Source organism: Excalfactoria chinensis, chromosome 1 (genome assembly GCF_039878825.1).
Source record: "Excalfactoria chinensis isolate bCotChi1 chromosome 1, bCotChi1.hap2, whole genome shotgun sequence".
Taxonomy (NCBI): domain Eukaryota; kingdom Metazoa; phylum Chordata; class Aves; order Galliformes; family Phasianidae; genus Excalfactoria; species Excalfactoria chinensis.
The window spans coordinates 28,640,161-28,661,880 of NC_092825.1; the positions used below are offsets into that span (position 1 = coordinate 28,640,161).

The following is a 21,720-nucleotide window of genomic DNA, read 5'->3' on the forward strand; positions in this document are numbered from 1 at the left end:
TAAGCCTCTGGCTGTGATTGCATTGCAGGATGCCAATTGAGTCTAGCCTTAATAAGTGAAATTTTCATATGTCCTCTTGACCTCTAGCAAGCTCCTGAGGACTGGTTTCTACACTAGAATTCTGTTTTTAGGACACGACTACTCCATTACAGAGTGGACTTTCTTGCAAAAATAAAAATGCTCCATAATCAGAAGCAGTTTGGGAGCATTTAGATCTGCAGGATCTGCCAGCCTCGGTTGCCTGGTAAATCAGATGCATGTGATGTTGTGGACCAGTTGCTTAACCACTTGTAGAATTTTTGAGCCTCTTTAAAAATGAGCACTGCCCAAACATTTTGTTCATCTGGCAGAAATGCATGGCCCTTCAGATGTCATGTGTGACACATAAGAACTTCAACACTGTAAATGGTGCTTGTGAACCAGGAGTATTTTAAGTAGTGTGTGGCTGAATGTCAGCCAGTTTTGAACCTGATTTTTTTCATGGTAACTCCACTGAGGAGTCTGGGTATAGTTCTCAGTTTCCTGAAATATTTGACTGATTTTGTGGTCTGGAGATCTGCATCTTTCCAGCTCCGTTTGTCTATGGAAAATCTATCTGATTGAAGAATTGCATATATAGGTAAAGGCTGGTTAGTATCTTCAGTCTCAAAAATAAAATGTCATATGGAATTATCATTAGATAGATGTTTGTGAGAGGAGACTGTCAGACCTCTTGGGTCAAGCTGCTTCAATACATTTATTACCAATCTAGAAGTGCTCGGCAAACTGGTCTTCTTTGTCTATCATGCCTGCTAATGCAGCTAAGTAAAGTACACATCTTGGAAGAGGGATAAACAAAAGAAGACAGTGTATTGTTGAAGAAGTTAAATACTTTCTGTAAGTAACTAAGGCAGCACTAAGGAGATTAACACAGCCCTTGGCTACAGGGAATATAGAGTAGGAGTTGAAAGATATTGTGTTGGTATGTTTGTAGTGAGACTGTTACAGAATTTAGTTCTGGTGACAACAATTTTCAAAGGAAAAAAACATGAGCTCATATATCATGGCAGTGAAGCAGAGAACGTAAGAATAGTCTAGAGATGAGAAATTAAAGGAGTAGGTCCAACAGAAAACAGAGGGATGTCAGGCAACCAGCTGGCTCTTAGGCATAATGGACAAGACTCAGTAAAGTGAAGTTTTTGCATCTAAGCTGATTGTCCAAGCACTATTTACATGTGGTAATACAACTAATACACTCAGGGAAACTTTTGGCTGTGTCTGCCTTACTGTATCTGGGGGCTAACTGAGGAAGTTTCAAGTTCATGCTTTTAATAAAACAGGGAAGAACTGAAAGGTTCTCTTTTATATCAGCTAAGTACTTTAATTCTTGGTATGTGGGGTGGAACCTTTTTTAAACATATCCAACTCAGAAGATTCACAATGATGAAATCACAGTGTAGGAGAGGTTCTACATAAGGCCTGAGACTAATCATAGAATCATAGAATCATAGAATTACTCAGGTTGGAAAAGACCTTGAAGATCATCAAGTCCAACCGCAGCCTAACCAGTAGCCTATCTCTTAAAAAACAACCACAAAACAATACCACAACAACAAACCTCTGCTAAATCATATCCCTGAGTACCACATCCAAACAGCTCTTAAACACATCCAGGGATGGCGATTCAACCACCTCCTTGGGGAGCCCATTCCAGTACCTAACCACCCTTTCTGTAAAGAAGTTCTTTCTAATATCCAACCTAAACTTGCCCTGGCACAACTTGAGGCCATTTCCCCTCGTCCTGTCACATGTCAGTAGTGAGAAGAGACCTGCCCCACTCTCACTGTAAGAACCTTTCAGGTACTGGAAGACGGCAATAAGGTCTCCCCTCAGCCTCCTCTTCCTCAGACTAAACAGCCCCAGCTTCCTTAGTCTCTCCTCATAGGGCTGATTCTCCAAGCCCTTAACGAGCCTCGTTGCCCTTAACTAAGCACCTAACAAACTCTATTCAGCATTTTCAGTATTTTCTGCCAGCTTCTAAGGTGACTCCATCAGCAGGCTGCCATCTCGAGTCTTACTGCTCAGATGGTTTATTCTACATGATTTGCTTAGGGCTACATGGTCACAGATGAGAACCGTGAAATCCACCGGGTGCCATTGCACCTAAAGATGTGGTAGCTCACATCTCAGTATTAAAATAGGTAAGTTCCCTTTGTCATTCATACCTGAAGTTGTAATCAAGATCATAGCAATATCATTCGGCCTTTATAAAGGTCATCTTAATAATACCTCCAATTCATTACACTTCTACTTTGATCTCTTAGTTGTCTGTTTTTAATTATGTGTTTTCATTGTTGCCATGTCTGTTGGATGAGAAAGAGCAATCCTGGCCCAACATGAGACTTTTCACTTCCTGTCATCCACTTCCTGCAGTCCAGCAGTCTTTGGAAGGCAGCCTTTTCTTTTTTCTTTTTAGCTCTGCAGAAACACAGAGTACCAAATATGTATCTGTAGGTAAACAGATAACGGTTGTAATATTTATGTTTAGTTGGCATTTGTGTTTAGCCCATTTTCCTAAGAAAATGAGAATTAAATGACCACATTCTCTGTGGGTATTGGTCTCATTCTCTCTTTCCAATATCCATTCATCATCAAACAACTTCTGAGCACACAGCCAGATTTAAGAATATTTATGGAGGGTAGGAATCTAAACAATACTTATGTTCCCATTATATCCTGGGAATTAGTGATTAGTTAAGGAAATTAGGTGATTAGGTAAGGAAAAATCATCTAAGTCAGTACCCAGCTGAGGAAATAAAGGTAGAAGTCAGTCATTATGTGTTCTGTTTGACAGCAGCCAATTGAACAGTGAATGTGTGTCCCAAGCAGCCCATCAGCACACACCATAAGGTGTATTCTGGCTCTGTTTGCTGAAAGCTTGTGTGTGGTGTGTAAACTAGGGTTATTCTGATGGGAAGAAACATGGGAAATACAGGACAGAAATCCACTGGAAACTGCACCAATCTAGAACATATTGTTTCTTAATGTAAGTGGACTGCTCCAAAAGTAATGTCTCTTCTTTTACGATGTTGGCCCACAACATCAGTGGCGGGTGTTGGTGGTATGGTGGTACATGTTGAAACCTCTCACCAGTATTCCACTTCACTAAAAGGTCAATGACAGTGTTGATGAAAACTCAGAAAATAGAAGCTAGAGTTGTGAACAGGAATCACTGCAAGGTCTTTTCAGTGTAGTTTGATTTCTGGATAGTGACAATAACATAATTGAAAGAACATTGTCTTATGGCTTAAGTGTAAATGCAAACTAGATTGAAAAGGACTATTAAACATAATTGCTAACATGCGAGGAGTTACCCTAAAGGAGCATGTACTAGTCCATGGCTCAGTCTGAACATACTGGAACTGGAATCCACTTACTCTTATCAAATGTTCATTTTCTTTTTCACTTGAAACATAGTTAAATATGGTTCTAGCGTAAATGGTTTCATTCGTCAGTAGGGGCGTTTCTCCACAAATGTCCTTTCACATAATGCTGTGATGTCAGTCATAAATTCTCCATCCTAAAACAGCTTTGATGTATATAGTTCTGTTGGATTGTGGGTGGTGCCAGTCATTACTGCATAGATATGTTCTTAACATATCTTCAGCTAAACACGCGTAAGATGCCTTAACAGTATAATCTGTGTGTGTGTGTCTTCATAGAATAATTTAGCTTAGAAGGAATGTCTGGACATCATCTGTACCAGTATTCTGCCCAAAGCAGGGATAACTTTGCTATTGCATAAAAGTACGTTTCATATACTTTGGATGCCTAGAGGAGGCATGCAAAAGAGTAGTTTTAAATAATAAACAGAGAAAGCATTCTTCCTCCAGTATTCAGGAGCTTAATGTTAGACTATGAGTCACTCCTTGGAGGAGTTTTTCACTACATATAGCATAGGAAAGCTAAGCTGACTAACCTTCCAGTATTAAAATCAGCCCTTCCTTTTTCTCAAGGGCATAATATCTCCAAATCATCATTTATCCAATTGCCTCACCTATGAGGATTTGGACACCATGGTTGGAACATTAAACAATATCTGTACGTGCTTAAAAAATACATGCTTATAAAACCCTAGGAGAGTCTCATTTCAGTCATTAGTGGCATACAAATATTTCTATTAAATATAGAGAGGAGAATTCCCATGTCAATATTTTCAAAGTCCTGAAATTAATGCTTTTTATGTTTATTGATCCATACCACATCACGTAATTATCTAATCAACAGATTGCCTACAAAATGCAATGTGAATTCAATTGATATACTGCTGTGCTTGCATTACAAAATTATTTTATTATGTGCCCAGACCTAACTGTAAAATACTAAAGGATATTCAGCACAAAGTTGATTACAGTGGAAATATTATTACAACTTTGCTTTACAGATTTATTACAAAAGGATTTTTGCTTTTAGTTGGTTTTACATATAAATGCATGTATACTGCTTCTAGAATGGATGTATCAGATAACAGAACTTTCTTTTTTTTTCCGAACAGGCAAATGGTTTAACTACGGGATTATCTTTCTTGTTTTAATCTTGGATCTAAATATGTGGAAGAACCAAATATTTTACAAACCTCACGAATATGGTCAATATATTGGTCCTGGGCAGAAGATCTACACAGTGAAGGACTCAGAAAGCTTGAAAGATCTTAACAGAACTAAGTTGTCTTGGGAATGGAGATCCAATAACACTAACCCTTTGACCAACCGGACCTATGCTGAAGGAGACATGTTCTTGCACAGCAGATACATAGGCTCTAGCCTTGATGTCAAATGCCTGGCTTTTATTCCAAGTTTGCTGGCTTTTGCATTGTTTGGTTTCTTCATCTGGTTCTTTGGGCGATTTCAAAAAACTGACCAAGGCATGGAGAATTTAGACAAGTCATACACAAGAATGAAACGAAAGTCACCATCAGATATGGGAATGACACGAGAAAATACACAGGTGTTAGTAGAAGAACCATTAAGTTTTCAAGAACCACATCTTGTATCCATAAAATCAGACTTAAGTGAAATAGTTTTTAATTCTTCTCTCCTAACTTCTGAAAACTTGAACGCACAATTGAGTGAACAAGATAGCCCCTTACAACCAGTACCAGAGTCTTCTGTCCCTAAGAGTAACCCTACAACATAGAGTCAAATACCCAGGAAAATCAGTTTAAATAAGCAGTTGCTATAAGAGTTCAGTTTTACCTTTTGTAAGTTAAGATTTACATAGTGTTTAGAATAAGAAACTCAGTCTATACCAAACGGTGCTCAGCATGCTTTTTCTAGGATTATTATTTTTTTTTAATTTGTATTAGAGTACGTGCCTACTGTATATCTAACATTCCTTTATAGATTGCTTCCCAAAATTGCACAAGCTGTTTATTAATAAATTACCTTAACTGTACAATAGCGTATTAGATGATTACTTGCAGGTATAAAATTCTACCATGGTGGTGCCTTGAGACATTAAACTGTTTTTTAACTCAACACCAGGTGTATAGCACAGTTATTCTGATCTGTTTTGCAATGCTTTTTGTATATAGTTATTTTCAGAATCATTTGATGTCTTAACAGAGGAGATAAACACAGTTATTCCTTAAAGAGATTTTCAGCTAGAACATCACAACTTGACTTCATTATTTACTCATCTGTGGAGCCAGGGACTTTTGATGACCGGACTGCAGAGAAGAATGTTGATTACCTTTTAATTTTTGCTGGCTAGCTGCCAAACACAAATACAGATTCATTATGCGGTAAACAGTAGAGCGATAATACAACATGGGTCACTACTTACGAAAATATGACTTTCTCCATTAGTAATAGCAATTAGGTGATAATGCCTAATTATATTTTTCATAATTAAAGATAAACTGCTCCTTGATTAAAAATTCTGCCTTTCACCTTTCAGAAAGAGAGGTGAAAATACATGGTTGAAGCAACTTCTTCCATCATCACACCAAACCTATGTCACATCAAAGACACAATGCAGTGATTACAGTAAAGGACACAGAACCCATTAAAAATCCTGTGTTTGTATGATTCGGTGCAGGTATGGTGAAATGGGCCAATGAAAAGCACCACACACGGGCACTCTGAACACAGTGAAGAGATGTTTAGGAGTTTCAATTAAAATAGATTAATACTTGAGTTGTCTTGTACCCTTTTCTTTCTTCATTCACTATCCATGAGTAAATGCAACATGAAATCAGAAATGTGCCAAAACTATTTATTTTGCTTTTTGGAAGGGGACTTTGAAATTCTTTGCTGTACGATCAAACAATATGCACTAGAGAGACTGCGTATCTAAAACATCAGACAGACTGTGATTTGCCTTTAATTCAGTTCTATAAATTGTTGTTACAAGTTCCTAAATAATAAGTAATTTTTAAGTCTGAGTTATTTCCCTGTCATTAACTTGTGTTGCTGCGTTTTGCCTTTGTGACTTTTTTATCTCAATTGTTTTGATCTCTCTGCTTTAAAGTATTTGGAATGCTGAATTTAGCATGCTTAATAGGGCTATGCATTTATTAACTGTCACTTGAGAGCAAATTCTAATAAATATAATTCGACCACTGTTTATTATGAGGCAGGGGCACATTATGTTAGTTTTGGAGTTTAAAAAAAAAATAAAAAAATTCAACTTTCACTGTCCTACTTAAAATCATAAATATTTCTGGAACTAGAAAGGACAGTAAACTCAAAATCAAATATTTTGCTTATGGAATATTTATTATTACATAAGTCAAAATTTCACTTTCTAATCAAAACAATTGTTTTTCCATTAAAAACGTGAATAAAAATATTTCTGTTATTAGCTTTTGCCTATTGCAGTCTATAAATTTGTTTATATATATCTGAAGACGAACCATTGATTAGTAATAGTAAAACACTGTGAGAGCCCACCTGTGCTATGTAAGCAGTGACTGTAGTGATACTTGACTTTCAAGCAGAATTTGATTTAAAAAGTGAGATCATATATTAAGTGGTTACAGAAATAGCTGATTGATTTTGCAGATACATGCTTCTCTGTATGTTTTGGGAAATATAAACCCAATCTTAAAATCCCCCATGAACCTACTTCTCTTTTTTTTTTTTTTTTTTGTGCTTGGGAGTGGTTAAATCCATTAGTAAGCTGGCAGAAAATGAAAGACTTACTTGAGCCTTACAGCCTGCATGATTACATGACTCCGAGAAAACTGCTATTAAGCAACTGATCCGCAGCTAAAATAATTCTGTGACCTCACATTGAGTTAATGCTTTTAAGGTCATTACAAGACTGCATGAACAAGTGAAAAACATCAGGTAATCCTAGATTTTGGAGGAGTATTTAAATTAATGGTCAAGTAGAGAGACTGCTTACAACACAAATTCATAAGAAGTGGAAAGTCTTAGTGTTGCCACTCATCACGCTCAGTTCATTGATTTAATTAGAGGAGAAAGGACTTCTCAGTTCTGTGGGAGTCTCATTTGTAAACAGAGATGGACAGAGAGGAATGTTTCCACGCTTTTTTCAGTATCTTGTTTGAGAAGCCTGAGATAGGTGGTTAGACTTACCCCGAGACCCTTCACTTTAGTTGTAGTCTGCTCCTAATAACTGATTGACCAGTAATGTCTGGAGTATGTTTCAGTCAATTTTTATGTGCAGAGATCACACAATTGGAGCCAGGGGAGAGTAAATAAGCACACTCCACTCATGTACAGACCTACTAGTCCAGATTCATCCTCAGTCTTCTGAAGCAGCTTGTCTTCCACTGCTTCCACTGCTGAGCGGCTCATGGGAGACTGGATGGCTAAATAGCCTAAAACTGGTTACCTGAAATGGAAATATTCCTCCCACAAGAATGTTCATTGTTTTCAACTACTGTGCATTATTCATATCCTGAACTGTTTTGTTAACTCAAAACAATCTGAAATCCTTTCTTCTTACCTGCCACTATGTGATATGTTTAGTTAACATTTTCCTGAAAGTCTAACAAAAATTTTTTTAGTCTTTTTTTTTTTTTTTTTTTTTTTTTTGGCTTGAAGAAGCCTCTCTGTGATAAGCCTTTAATATAGGGTTGTGCTTTGTCAGAGACTGGGCTGAGTGCAATAGCTCTTTTCCCTTTTTTTCTAATACATATATTCTGTACAGTGATAGATTATAGATTCAGCTTATGAAGCATGTGTAGAAGAGACATCTCTGGGCTAAGCACATAAGATTTATGAGCCCACAGGTGCCTATAAATTACCTTAGCATTCTCAACAACATCCTCAACAATTACCTTTGATGAGATGGAAATGACAGGGATCCAACAGAAGGCAAGAATATTTGTAGGAATCACCCTAAATATTGTCATCATGTGTATGAAGGCATTTACATGTCTAAAATCCAGTTGTATAGGATGTATGTGTGCATGTACATTTGGAGTCTAGGGATTAGTTGATTGTCTTGGGGAAACTCCTGATTCTCTCAAGCAGGACATTCATTGCTTCCCTCTTTATTCTGTGTTACTCTATGAATGTTACTTAGTCCAGGTTGTTTCATCTCTTCTACTACCTTGACTTCTATTGCCTAGAAACCAAAAAGGGACATTTAATTTCACCATCTGCCTCCCCAAATTATATTTTTGTCTAATGTATACAAAAAAAAAAAAAAAAAAAAAAAGTAAATTTATTTATTCTGTTTAAAAGATTTCTGCCCTCTTCAGCTAGTACCATCATACTCTGGGCTATTACACGACTGTACAGTATGTACTGAGCATTGCTTTTCCTGCAGTGAATTGCTTCCATCACAACAGCCACCAGGAAACAAAGAAGAAACACCTCTCGAACTGGAAAGACAGCAATTCAGATACCTACTAGACTGGCAAGCTCATTTTCCCAGAAGTGCACAAGTTATGACTCACTAATAAAAGATGTAACAGATTTTTTTAATATACTGTCCTTAATTTTAACAACCTTCTAGGAGGGGCTTAGTGGGGGAGAACTTTATATCTGAGGCCATAAAGTTGAAGTGCTTAAGGTCCTGCAAGCAGAGTACTTCAGCTTTTTAGGTTGCATTTAAAAGTAACCAGCTTAAGCTTTGAACAGATTGCAAGAATCATAAAAATTAGACATACCAAACTGTGCATAAGACCATAAAGCCGATTGACTTGTAGCTGCCTGATGGAGGATATAGACAAAGCACATACTTATTAGATGTTAGAGTGACCTTTTGCATGAGATTATGGACAGTGACACACAGAGCTTCAAACTGCATTTGTTAATGAACAGTTGCAGTTCCTTTATTGACCAAGATGCTTCTGCACACACCAGACATCCCAGGTCTTCTACCACCAGTCCCTCTCTTGTCCATCTGTTCTAAGTCTCAAATGACAAAGGGATTTTTTGTCATCATTTTTCTCTGCACTCAAAACTATCCTGTGGGGAGCCTGGGCTCCCTGTCCACAATGTGGCACACCATTGAGATGCCAAATGCACAGACTCAAGTAGGACAGTCAAGGACAAGGAAGAGGTAAAAATCTGGTCTGTGAGCTGCACAGAACTGAGGGGAGGAAGAATACACTATGTGACCATTTCAGGGGGAAACTGGTAAAAACGGAAAATCTGTTTTGTAGGAACAGAGGGAGACAAATGGAGACAGCAAATCATTATAAACCCTATCCGTCCCCTTCACGTACTCAAACAGAAGAGCCAGTCTCTCTTCCCAAATGTTCACAAACAGCTCTCAGCTTCCAGATGACTTTTGAGTGACTAGGTTTTAACGCCGTCTTATTTCTCTTCTAACACTTCCTCTGCATGGGGGATGCCAGCACCTTCTCACTGTTTGGGGGAAGGGATAGCTTTCTGAAGAAGTAGGGAAGAAACTTTCAAAGCAGAAACTCCATGATGCTCACAGTTTCCATAGCAAACTCTGTACTGGAGTGAGGAAAAGCATGAACCCAGCTGCTTTTGCGAAGAAGAATCTAGTAGCATCAAATCCTTTCTGAAATGCATGTTAGAGCCACTGCACAGTCACAAAGATACTTCTAATCTCTGTTTTTCCTTTGATCTCTGGCAATTGGGGTCTGCAGAAGGGCAGCTTATCTGATTCCCGCAGGCAGGTTATAGACCTGGCTCTCATGCTGATTTGTGACATATGGAGCACTTGTCTGCATTTTGAATTCCTTTTCTTCTTCCTTTTCTTTCTTTTTTTCCCTCAGACCTCATTCCTCTGTTTACATTTCAAAGCTATTTATATTGTTGGCGACCCAAACCACAAATCACTCACCAAAGGCCCCTAATTGTTGTTATTGATACAATACCATCCGTATACAGGCTCTGCTCAGCCAACAAAATTGAGCCAAAGGAGCAACAGGTACCTTTCCTAAAGCTTCCTCCTAGTTTAGGGACAGACGTAACAAGAAAGTGATACATTGCAATACTATATGCTACGTACCAAAAGGTGTTTGTTCTGTCTAACCAGGTCTCTCCTTGGATTGTTATCAAGGAATATTTACAGATGATATCTTTATGACTGGATACTTTTGTTCAAGAAGATGCATAATCATGTAATTTCTTTAGAACAATGAAAGCTCTGCATCTTCCGTTGCAAGTAGCTTGCCCTTTTCTGTCCTACATTTAAAGGAGAAATGAGCCACATGAACATAACGGGTGTTTTCTTTGAGTCAGCCATCCTCATAGCTCTTCAGTTCCCAGCAGCTTTCAGTCTGCTTGTGCCCAAAGCCCCAGTGTGTCATGCTTCAAGGATAGGGATTTGAAGAAAGAGTGAGCTCCTTTCTTTACAAACAGACAAGTACTTTCGCTGCAGATGCCTGTGGTGGAACTCCAACCTATTGTCAGCAAAATGAGAAATAATGAGAAATTACTCATAATAATAAAAACTGAAATACATTATTTGTTTTTAAAATGTCACTGACTGCTTCTTTGCTCTTTCTTTTTGCTACCTTTCACATAGGCAGTTTGAAATGGATCCATACATTCTTATTTCCTCAGCTGTCACCTTTTTTATTTCTATTCTTTTTTTCCTCCCCCATCCACCACCCCCCTATAGGAAATCTCTTTAATTGTCAGCATCCTCAGAATGATCTGTAGTTTACATTCAGCCTTCCTTTCCTCTCTGCTTACCTCCTCTTCACTCACAAGATAATTCAAGTTGGAAGGTGACTCTAGGCAAGCTCTTGCACAAAACAGGGTCAGCTCAGAGCTCAAACCAGATTGCTCAGGGCTTTATCTTTGCAAGTCTTGAAAACATCCGAGGATGCAGCACAACCTCCCTGGGCAGATTGTTTCAAACCCCTTTCAGTTTTGCTATATAAATGTTGCCACTGGTGAAGAGATTCACAGTAACAGTAAGTGTGGATGAAACAAACTGTGTATAAAACATGACAAGTGACATGGTGCAAAGCCACAACTGTTAAGAAGTGAGCACTATTATGTTCAGGTATCCTGTGCTCTATGGAAGTTAATCCACATCCATCCCTCACTAAGAGCTGTTTAGGCATTACAGAAAGCAGAAAATTGAATGCAAGCACTGAAAAAATTAAGCAAGTTTCCTCATGATGCTGAAGTTAATTGTAATTATATTTCATACTGATATAGCTGGTATCAGTTTATTACCTGGTACTGTATTTGCATATTGAAGTCAATTTCCTCTTCAGTTTGCAACCCTTGTCTCATATAATCAATTAACTTGTGTGAATGTTTAAAATTGCTGATGAAAAAGTTGTGCTTTGTTCTATTTTGTCTAGAAGAACCAATAGCTCCCACTAATAAAATGATTTAATGAGCTATTACATTTTTAGAAAACCTATTTGGAGTGGTCAGTAGGAAATATTGAATAGCTGAACTTAGGCATTTCCTAGGTCAGGTAACTATACAGACCAACTGTAATCAGTATTAACTGCAGAATCATTGAAATTAACTGGAGGGGGAGGGAGACAAGGGGGGGAAGACTTTTTTCTTTTCAGATCTCCATTTATATTGACTTTCCATTACTGGCCTTGTGTATGTCTACACACACAAGAGCGTTAGAATTGGTCTCTAAAAGGAAAAACAGATTAGAAACCAATACTTACAAGTAATGTAGATGAAGCCTAGTCAGGTTGGGGGCAGTTTTAATTAGGATCTGTCTAGAGTGACAAAGGAGCCCGTCCTTCTCCAGAAGTCTAACAGAGGCAATCAGAAGAAAGAAACTGGACCCATTCAGACTTTTGTTGGGGAAGGTGGCAGATTACTTGCAAGGATGTGAAAGGGACACAGAGAACTTTGCGGAGAAATGGAAGTTTTAATCAGGAAAGGAAAGGGTGGAGGTAGATCAAGATCAAACAAATCAATATGATTTAATCCACATTTGTGTTTTACAGCAGTAGCTTATCTGAAGAGCCTGTGTAATTATAAAGGATAAAGAGACAAAGGAAAAGGAGCTGGGTAATAGGAGGCTATCTTATTCAAAACGCTTTTAAAAAAGTATTGATGTGCTCTTCTTCCCTTTAAATAGAGATAGATGGTGATGGTGACTGCTCTTGAGAAATTACATGTCTCATTGGCCCTTCTTTGAAAGGTCTGAGGGTATATGAAAAGAGACAATGCTTTGGTAGCTACTAAGTGTTTTGGATAGTGAAACACGTATTCAAACACGAACACAGTTTTGCTATAGAATCAATCATAAAATCATTTGCTGAAAACAGGAAAAGCTGGAACCAACATCAGCTAGAGTAAAAATGTTCCAGAATTGCAGGTGTTCCAGCAACTCCAGATGTTTGAAGACCTTTGTAAGATTCATTCATTCCCCACTGGCTATGGCAGCATTGCCAGGTAACATTGCCAAGGATGCAGATGTGGTTTAACTTCTGTATCCTCCAGCAGTAACACAAACCTGCTCCCACAAGTACAGATGAAGTGTAACTATTTCCAGTAATCATTGTTTCTGTGTTTCTATGGTTACTGGAAAGAGAAAAATCTCTGGTTTTGCTTCATGATTAAAAAAATAAAAATAAAATGGAGCATTCTCCAAAATCTGTGCAAGGTTAACATTAGAAAATGAGCAGACAAAAGAGCCTTCCACGTGTCTCATCTTTTTATACTCTTTCCCATCTCCTCTGACCTGCACAAAGCCCACCAGTTTCTCAATAAGGCTGCTCCTCAGAAATAATCCCAGAGATCAGACTCCTCTGTGTGGGGTTCTGGAGAGACTCCAGGCATGGCTCATTCAAAAAGAAATAAAAAAAAATATTGATTCCAAGAACTAAAGAGCTCAGCATTTATATATATACAGCCAAACTATATGAGGCAGAAGTCAGCAGTAACCTCCTGCTCCGTTTTTGCAATAAGTCGCCCTACAAGGACCAATATTTGTTGAACGTGTCAACTACAAGTAGACTTAGTGTGCAGTATTTAATGAAACCTCAGCTCAAACATGTTGTATTGCACCTAAATGTTTTGGTTTCTAAGTTTTCAAGCCTAGATGATTGATACCTATGTCAAACAAGAAAGGTTGGTGGTGGCTTCTTAGTTAGTAAGTGGTTCTTGAAATTCATGGAGAATCATCTTACGGTACAGTGTTTCCATTAGATATATGGCTACTTTTGGTCACTGCACCTGAATGGTTACTGCTCCTGCTCTGAAGAGTCTTAGGAAAGACACAGCATAATATTGATCTGGCTGAACTGTAAAGGCATGAGGTTCATTTGCATGTGTTTCAGTGTCTTGCAAAAGGTGTACGAAGGGAAATACATAGGTAGTACAAATGTCACTCCTGGTGTTTTTATGGCTTCAGTGTTGCTAAACAAAAATCTCCATCACCTCTTTGTAGAAGTGAACCAAATATTTGACAAGACCTTTCCTACAGATCTCTATATGCCGTCATCTTCAGTGCGCTGGAAAAAAGTATTTGACTGAACTACCCAGATGTGATATTGATCTTGTTACTATTTATACCAGAGTAGGATGAAAGTGCCTTAGAGAAATGAAACTATAAAGACAGGGAAGAAACTGCTTGAAGAATTTGCAATACAGACAACACACAAAAAGCAGAAAAGAAAATTAAAACAGAGTTGTGAAGTCACCTGCCTACGTTCCCAGAAGTCAGGAATCACACAGGTATCTATGTCTGTTGTATTATACCTTGGCCTTTCTGACTTGTTGATGTCAACCATTTTATTTTGCTTCTTGTTTACACAGAGACTGCATAAAACATCCCCGGAACAAGGTTATGCATATTTCACCCCGGTATATATTCCATCTTGAGAAATGCAGTTTTTGAAACCAGGAGGCAGTTTTGCTAGCATCAGATACTGGTTGTCTTCTGCAATCAGGATGCCAGCAGGGAGACCATAGTGAGGTGTGGGAATACCTCGTTTCTTCCTCAACTGCCTTTCTGAGTCTGCTGATCTCAGTCTGGCTTCAGACATCTGAGCCAAAATAGACTTCCACAGTGCTTCAAATCCCAGCAAGTAGCACGCAAAGAAATTACAAAGCTGCTTTTTATTTCTCCAAGTGCTGATATCCTATTGTTTCTTTACAAACTATATTTTGTAAAAAGGAAGTTGTTAAATTCTTTTTCATATTATTTGTGAGGACTTATGTGCTTATGTGCTGCTTATGTGAGGGCAACTTCAGAATTGATACCTGGTAGTGGTTTTCCTTCAGTTGTGTCATGTGTCACTAAGAAACAAAGCTGGAAGTTCAAAAGACAAGCAGTGAAAGATGTCCTTCTAGCATATCACTGCCATGTACATTGTGGGCACCTTAATTTTTGCTTGAACAAAATGAAAACAGGGAGACTGTGAAACAATAATCTATTTGTAATGGGATTCTGCACATAGCATCCTGATATATGGTCTCAACTGAGATGTGGAATGGGCCTTCCAGTGTCAGAATGATAAATACCGTTTTTAGGGACAAGATGAGGAGAAATGTTAGCCCTGTGTGAGCAGCAGAACGTGACAATGCCATGCAATGTCTCACACCCAGGCTGGGAAGTTCTGTCATCCAAAGTCAGTCTGAGAGCACATGGGAAAAGACAACAGGCAGGTGGAGTGTGAAATGCTGGTTCGGTTTGGAGACCAGGGAAGGTTCTGGGCTCTTGCTAAAGATGAGTGAGTCCTGGCAGAAGGCTGCTGCAAGAGGCCTGCTGTGGGACTGAGGTTTTGCCAGAGGACACTGGACCCCTGAGCCTGTCCCCCTAAGAGACGGGGGATATGCTGGGAGCCTACAGGGCACCTTGTGGGACAAGATATGACAGCAGAGTGCTCTGAAGAAGCAGCTCTCAGTTCATATTGTGTAAATCACATCAGAATCAGGGTGAATTATTCAATTAGCAACGCCTAATTAACCAGCAATCAGTGAACTATACATTCAGGCTCAATATCAGCAATACAGCTGATAAACCACAATACTAGGCATTAGACACAAATGCCAACAAACACCAACAAATGCCTAAGCACCCTTCTGATCCTCAGACCCTTTCTTCACCCACACAGACACAAACAAACACAGTGTCATCATGGGCTATACACACCATGTCCCTGGGAATGCCTGTTTCCGCAGCCTGTGCAGGTCCCCCTGCATGGCAACATGACCATGTGGGTGGGTGATCGGTCCCAGAGCAGACTAAGGCAAAAGGGGCAGTAGAAGTCATGACACACTTACAGTTGCCAGGTTCTATCCTTCCCCATGTACCCAGTACCTTCCTTCACTGTGTGGAGTAAGCCCTAAGGCAACAGTCTTCAAAGGACTTAGGTCTTCCTATAATGATTATCCAGTCATATACTGAGAACTCCAGTCCTTCCATCCTGGCCTGCTTTGTTGCTTCATGAAATCTTGGAAGAGGATTTCCTAGTTGGGTGGGTACTGCCCTTGCCCTGCCTTCAGCAGCCCTATGTCTCACATGCTCCTTGCTGCCTGACTACTCCTTTGTCCCCAGGGATCACCCAGCTGCCCACCCAGCCATGATGGTAGCTGAAAGTATCTCCCACAGCTCCCTATATGACAAGCAACATGCCTGCTCCTTGTCTCTGTCCAGCATTTGATTTATCTCACAGCTGGTTTTCGGAAAGCTTGTTTTCCACTCTCACCATACCTCTAGATAAGACTAGGGTGGGCTTTTATCTTATGGACTGGTGTGTGGCCACCTTCTGAGCCTGCAAAGTATCTAGGGCACTGTTGAGTCTCCTGCCCTTCCTCTGTCATCAGGTCTGGCTTCAGCAGAACTATAAGCTCCCTTCATGTGTCTTCCTGATCTTGGGTTTTGGCTAGTTTTACACCTCTCATTTTGGAAATCACCAGATGCATCTCTGCAACCACAGTCTCCTCTTGGGCAAGCAGAGAGATAATGTCTACGGATCTTGAACAACAAAATAAATCCTTTATTCCTTGTATCCAATTGCTCCTAGATCATTCTCATAAATGTCTCTGTAGAGGCTAACTTTGATTTTCATGCAGTGTCATGGTGCTCTGCTCCACAAATGCTTTGATGTGGCTGGTATGATGATAGGCACCCTGCCGAAGATGGTGAACATGGCATGAGGAAGGTTAGCGGTTTCTACCAGCTCATACTTGAATGCCATAATGTTATTTCCACTCAGGGCACTGGTGACAGGAATGATTTTGGCAGAACCAATGCACTGATGATGCTCATGGTATCAAAAACCTTGCCACTTCATTTGATCTTCCAAGGAATATTGATCTCCACTGTTGCTGAAGACTCTGTACAGGACAAAGGAAAAAAGTTCCTTTCTAATGTAATTGCATGTCCTGCTGGCAATAACTACTGTGAAGACAGACATTTTTGCCACGAGAAAATAGGTTTTTCTCCAGACAAATCTGAAGGATCACAGAGCTGTGGATGAAGAAGCAGAGGTAAATGACAACATTTCTAGCTTCCACCACCAATGGAGGCTGCATGGAGTGTGAGTGTAAAGGCAAAACACTGTGAACTATTGCTGCTGGACACAGGGTGTTCCCCAAAAACCACATGTCCAAACTTGTGAAGGAACATCTGAAGCTGCTCAAACCTTTGCCAGACCCTGCCTTTAACTTACAGGGCAGCCTTCCCCACTACACCACACATGGCATGGTTGAATTATTACTATGCTTTTAAGCATCCGTGAAAAGAATGCACACATGCACATGCATACATTTTCACCTGTATTTATCACCCACATTTAGAGGAAAGCAATAAAAAAATATTTGGAATAACCATGTTTTACTTGTTCTACTTGTCCTGATGATCTTTGACTTATTATCCCTGTTTAGATGGACTTTGGTTACAAAAAAAAGTCCTCCTATTTTGTGAAGACTGCCAAAGATTTGGACTTTAAAGCAAGAGAATAAACTCTCTCAGTTCCCATTCTGGATCTCAAAGTGCTCCTTGTATATCATTCTACGATGCTGTTTATACACTATGTAAGAAACATCTTTGTATATGGGCCAAAGCCCCAGGACAACAATGGCAAAACATATTAAAGGTGTTGTTTTAATATTAAAATAAGAAAAACTGAGTGTTGAAAGTTAGTGAACACTCAGTAGTAGGTATTTAAAACACAAGATCAGAACAGTCCCCATCTCAGATAGTTGGTTCCCCTTAACTCATCTTTTGCAGTCCCATGTAGTCACCACTGATTCTTTGCAACAGTAAATATCTCTGCCCTTTATCTAAGATAGTACCATGGCTGCAGCAAATCCTGTACAAGAAATAGGAGATGCAGCAAACTTTGCTGGTGAGTGTGGAGGGAACCTCTGGAGGAAAGCTGAAGTGGAAATCAAAGGTGTGGATCCCAGAATCCAGGCAGCTGTCTGAAAGCAAAGCAATGTGCTCTTGTTAGAAACCTTTTAAACATTTAGGATGTTTGTACCTTCCAGAAAGCTTGACATTTCTGCCAGAAATCAAGGTGATGTTACCCTACCTTACCTTAACAGCTGGTATTTCACACAAAATTTTACGAGTGAATTGTGTGCTGCCTCTGCAGGTCAGCTGCTGGATCTGTGAGCAAAGCAGTAGGCAGACTTGAGAACTGCTCATCTGCCCCATCCTAACTCAAAGTCATGAACCTGCAACTTCTAGCAAATTGTTTAGAATCAAAATAGACTGCTCTGGGCTTTTAACTGCAAAAAGCATTAATGGTCTTCTAGGGAGTGAAATAATGTCTTAACTCTTTTATTTTTGTCTGCAGCACATGGGAATGTATCTGAACCTTGTATTTTGCCTTTGTGAGAGACTCATTCACAGTAGAAATAATACTGGACAGCTTCTTTGCCCAACTGTGAGACAGGAATATTATGATCCATTCCTTCTAAAGTCTTTGCATCTGTGTCACTCCATCATAATGAAATTCAGCTTTGTATAGGTGTAGCCCCGCTGACTTTAAGACAAGACTGTCTCACCTATGTAAGCATATGCTTAACCCCTTTTGGCCAGACAAGAGAAGCTCTTGACTCTTTGCTTCATCCAAGACTTCACTTCAACACATGTAGGAGCTGAGGAGCTGCCAGTTTTATTGTCCAGTTGTACACTTTTGTTCTTCCTAACAGCTTGTGCCAAACCTTCACTTTGAACAATAGTAGTTGGGAATGAGAGAGTGCTAGAGTTTTGTCCTGTTGTCTGCATCCTTTTGCAGATGAATTCAACAATGCTTTAAGTTTTAATAATCTCAGCTGGATATTCCTGCTGGCAGAAGAGTCTGGGTATTGTTTCCTCACAGCAGGGTGTCTTTTTTTGCCACATGGCATAAGAGCACTTTTAGTTGATCAGTGTTGTAACACAGAAGGAAAAAAAATAATGCCTAAAAACCAATCTGAAATGGAGGAAACTGAAATTCATCAACCTCTTGGATAGATGCAATATAAGAAAGTCCTGATAGCTTGTAGAAACCTGATATTCCAGTGTCTCTGTATTCCCCTGGGAAGTAAAGATCCGCTCCCCTTCCCCAACATACCCATGCCTGGTAGGCATGAACCCCATTGCACAGGAGAAATTGCCATCCACGTGGGCTCCACAACTTATTCCCCTGAAACCACATGAGGGAATTAATTTCAGTGTTGCAGCTGTAGAGGTGGGAAGGGCTCCCAAGAGCCAACTCCTGAAGGCACCCAGAGACATTGTGCATCTTGGTCTTCAGCAAAACCTGGAAATTTCAGTCACACTGTGACTGTGTTTACTGGCAAGAAGACAATGGTTGTGGCTATGGGGTAAGTGTGAGTGTGCTACTGGTAGGAATGACCAGACGGATGACTTTCCTATGAAGGGCAGGCAGAAGAGATTTCCTGAGGTGAGACCATGCACAGCAGTGCTTAAAGAGCTTCAAACTGTTTGCTGAGCTCCTGGCTCTTGTTTGCTCTGACAGAGGGATTCTGTTGGTGCTGTCTTGGTAGCACCAAAATGCCCTTTTCTTTTCTGGATTTGATTATCCTAGTACTATTACCAGTCAGATTTGATGATCACCAGTAGTCAGCTCTTAAGCAGTCATTATCTCACAAGACTGTACTGAGTTCCATGAAATGGTGGAGAGGTTTACCAGGGTTAAAAGGAAATTTGTCAGTAGGCACCAGAAGCCATGCACATGCACTTCTTACACAGACATCAGCTGTAACCCAAGTTGGATATGCAGTAAGATCAAATACCAGGCAGTAACATGCTATCAAGGCCATATTAGCAGCTGAGTGTTAAAAGCTGACACAGGCAGCAAACTGTTCAAACATACATTCCTCCTGTGCCAACATCAGTGGGGGGCAAATAGTGTTCAGGGTAAGAAGGGTCAGGTCTGTATCTTCTTTCATGTTTTCAGATGGCTTTCTCACACTTGTTAGAGCACTTCTGCAGAGATGCAATCAGTGCTGGGAAAAGGAGCAGAAAGACTCAGCTACAGTAGGAATAATCTGTTATTATACTGTACTGCAAGTTATGGTGGATGTGAGTGCTCAGCTCTTCTGATAAAAGGAACATGCATGCAGGTAACAAAATGTGGATTTAAGAGTATACTTAAACAACCCCTATTTCAGCTTTAACTGAGGAGATACAGAACTGAGGCACTTCACAGGTACTTGTTCTTCTAATGGTAAAGACAATTTTTCCTACACTTAGCCACTTTCTGTCTTTCCTGTCAGGGCTGTAACATCTGGTAGCTCATCGGAAGAACCAGCATGCTGCAGGAGGTCAAGGCTAAGAGTCAAAGGCATCTGTAAGGGGAAAATGATCTTTAGGATGAAGTAGAGCCTTCAGGTCTGAAAGGAAATGAAACCTGATTGCTGCAGGTCATAGCTCAAATAAACGGCTTCAGAGCATAGGCACAGTCTAACTTTATTACTAAACTATTCTAACGCAGTGAACTTTAGCCAATTATCTGTAGATAAAATCCTTGGGTCTCCCAATAGAACTGAAGAAAGAGGGGCTGAGAAGAGGAAGTGCTCTTCCTAGGAGGATTGCATTTACTTTACATATCTCCTGAAATAACATTTATCTGCAAAGGAGACTTCTTAGGTGGTCATTACAACTCACTGACTAGACCTTTTTAATAAACAAGTACAGTTTAATCACTAGCTCTGCATTTACATGTATGCATGTTAGAGTGTATGATACCTAAAGGGTGCCCAGCTCTGGGTGTCCCTGTTGGAGCAGGAGAGCAGGAGAAGACTTCCAGTGGTCCCGTCCAACCTCACCCATTCTATGATTCACAATTGTGCAGTGTTTTCACTTTGTCTCTGTTTTTTTCTTGCCTCTCATTAAGGATACAGCAGTAATACTAAAAATGCCTTCCCTACATTTGCATATGTAACAGTTACATACTCAATTTATATATTCTGGCATATATTTATATATTACCTGAAAAGTAAGCATTTCAGATGAGCAAAGAATGTTTCAGTGATGTGACTAAAGATCTCATACCTGCATTGTGCGCAGGTTGTCTGTGCAACGAACGATCACACATGCAGTTACCAGAAGTGTGCTGAGGACACTTCTGACACTCTCAGATGCTACTTCCCGTACTAGAATGCTTCTGTTCATTTCTCAGCACCAGTTGCCATATGACATAGTGAAAAGAAGAGTGCCATGGGATAGAAACAAAACATTTGGCAGAACTATTGGCAAGAGCAAGATTCCTTCCACTGGCAGAGGTCTGATCTCATCTTCTCTAGCCCAGCACTAGGTTTCTGTTGCAGTGGCACCTCGTTTCAGCATCTTACCTGCTGAAATGCATCTTCTTTGCTTTGGAGATGCAGACATCTTTTTTGGTGCAGGCTGTGATCTTTTCATACTCCAGTTCTGGATGACCCTCCTGATCCCACCTCAGGTAGCCTCTTTCCATGCGCTCCACCTTCACAGCAGGGTCCACAAAGGTACTGCTGAGCTTCAGAACCAGTTGGCCACATGTGCTGGAGCCAGCTGAATACACCTCAGTCTCAGGCAGCACAAGGTTAATTGTTTTCACTACTGTCATATGGAAAAAGTGGGAATCAGTGCTGTTGGGACCATAAGGTTGGACTGGAAGATCATCTCACCCAGCATTCCCTTGTAGTGCTGGGGTTTGTGAGGTCACAGCAGGAATGGATGCTGGGATCCTAGCAGCAGAGAGCTCAGCTCCCCAGGCTACACCAAACTGAAGGGGATTCGAGTGACTTATCCATTTATTAGCAGCACCACCCCTAACTGGCAAGCAGCCAATTGTACATTTAGGATTGGTACTGGTGATACAGTAGATAAACTGTAATTCAAGAT

At 39.9% G+C, this 21,720-nt stretch overlaps 2 protein-coding genes across 3 annotated transcripts in view; one reads left to right on the forward strand and one right to left on the reverse strand.

Moving 5' to 3' along the window:
• Window positions 1-6,616, forward strand: part of TMEM117 (transmembrane protein 117) — a 194,972-nt gene extending 188,356 nt beyond the window's left edge. For both annotated transcript variants that reach the window (XM_072333610.1, XM_072333601.1), the window contains exon 8: window positions 4,535-6,616. In XM_072333610.1, the coding sequence (XP_072189711.1) occupies window positions 4,535-5,175 (641 nt within the window). In that variant the 3' untranslated portion in view covers window positions 5,176-6,616. The remainder of the gene's footprint in view (window positions 1-4,534) is intronic.
• A 9,837-nt stretch (window positions 6,617-16,453) lies between these two features.
• On the reverse strand, window positions 16,454-21,442 carry ARRDC5 (arrestin domain containing 5). The gene is given in 6 exon segments (XM_072327042.1): window positions 16,454-16,598; window positions 16,722-16,789; window positions 16,791-16,848; window positions 17,699-17,804; window positions 19,709-19,821; window positions 21,189-21,442. Coding segments are annotated over 6 exon segments (744 nt in total).
• Between the last annotated feature and the right edge of the window lie 278 nt (window positions 21,443-21,720).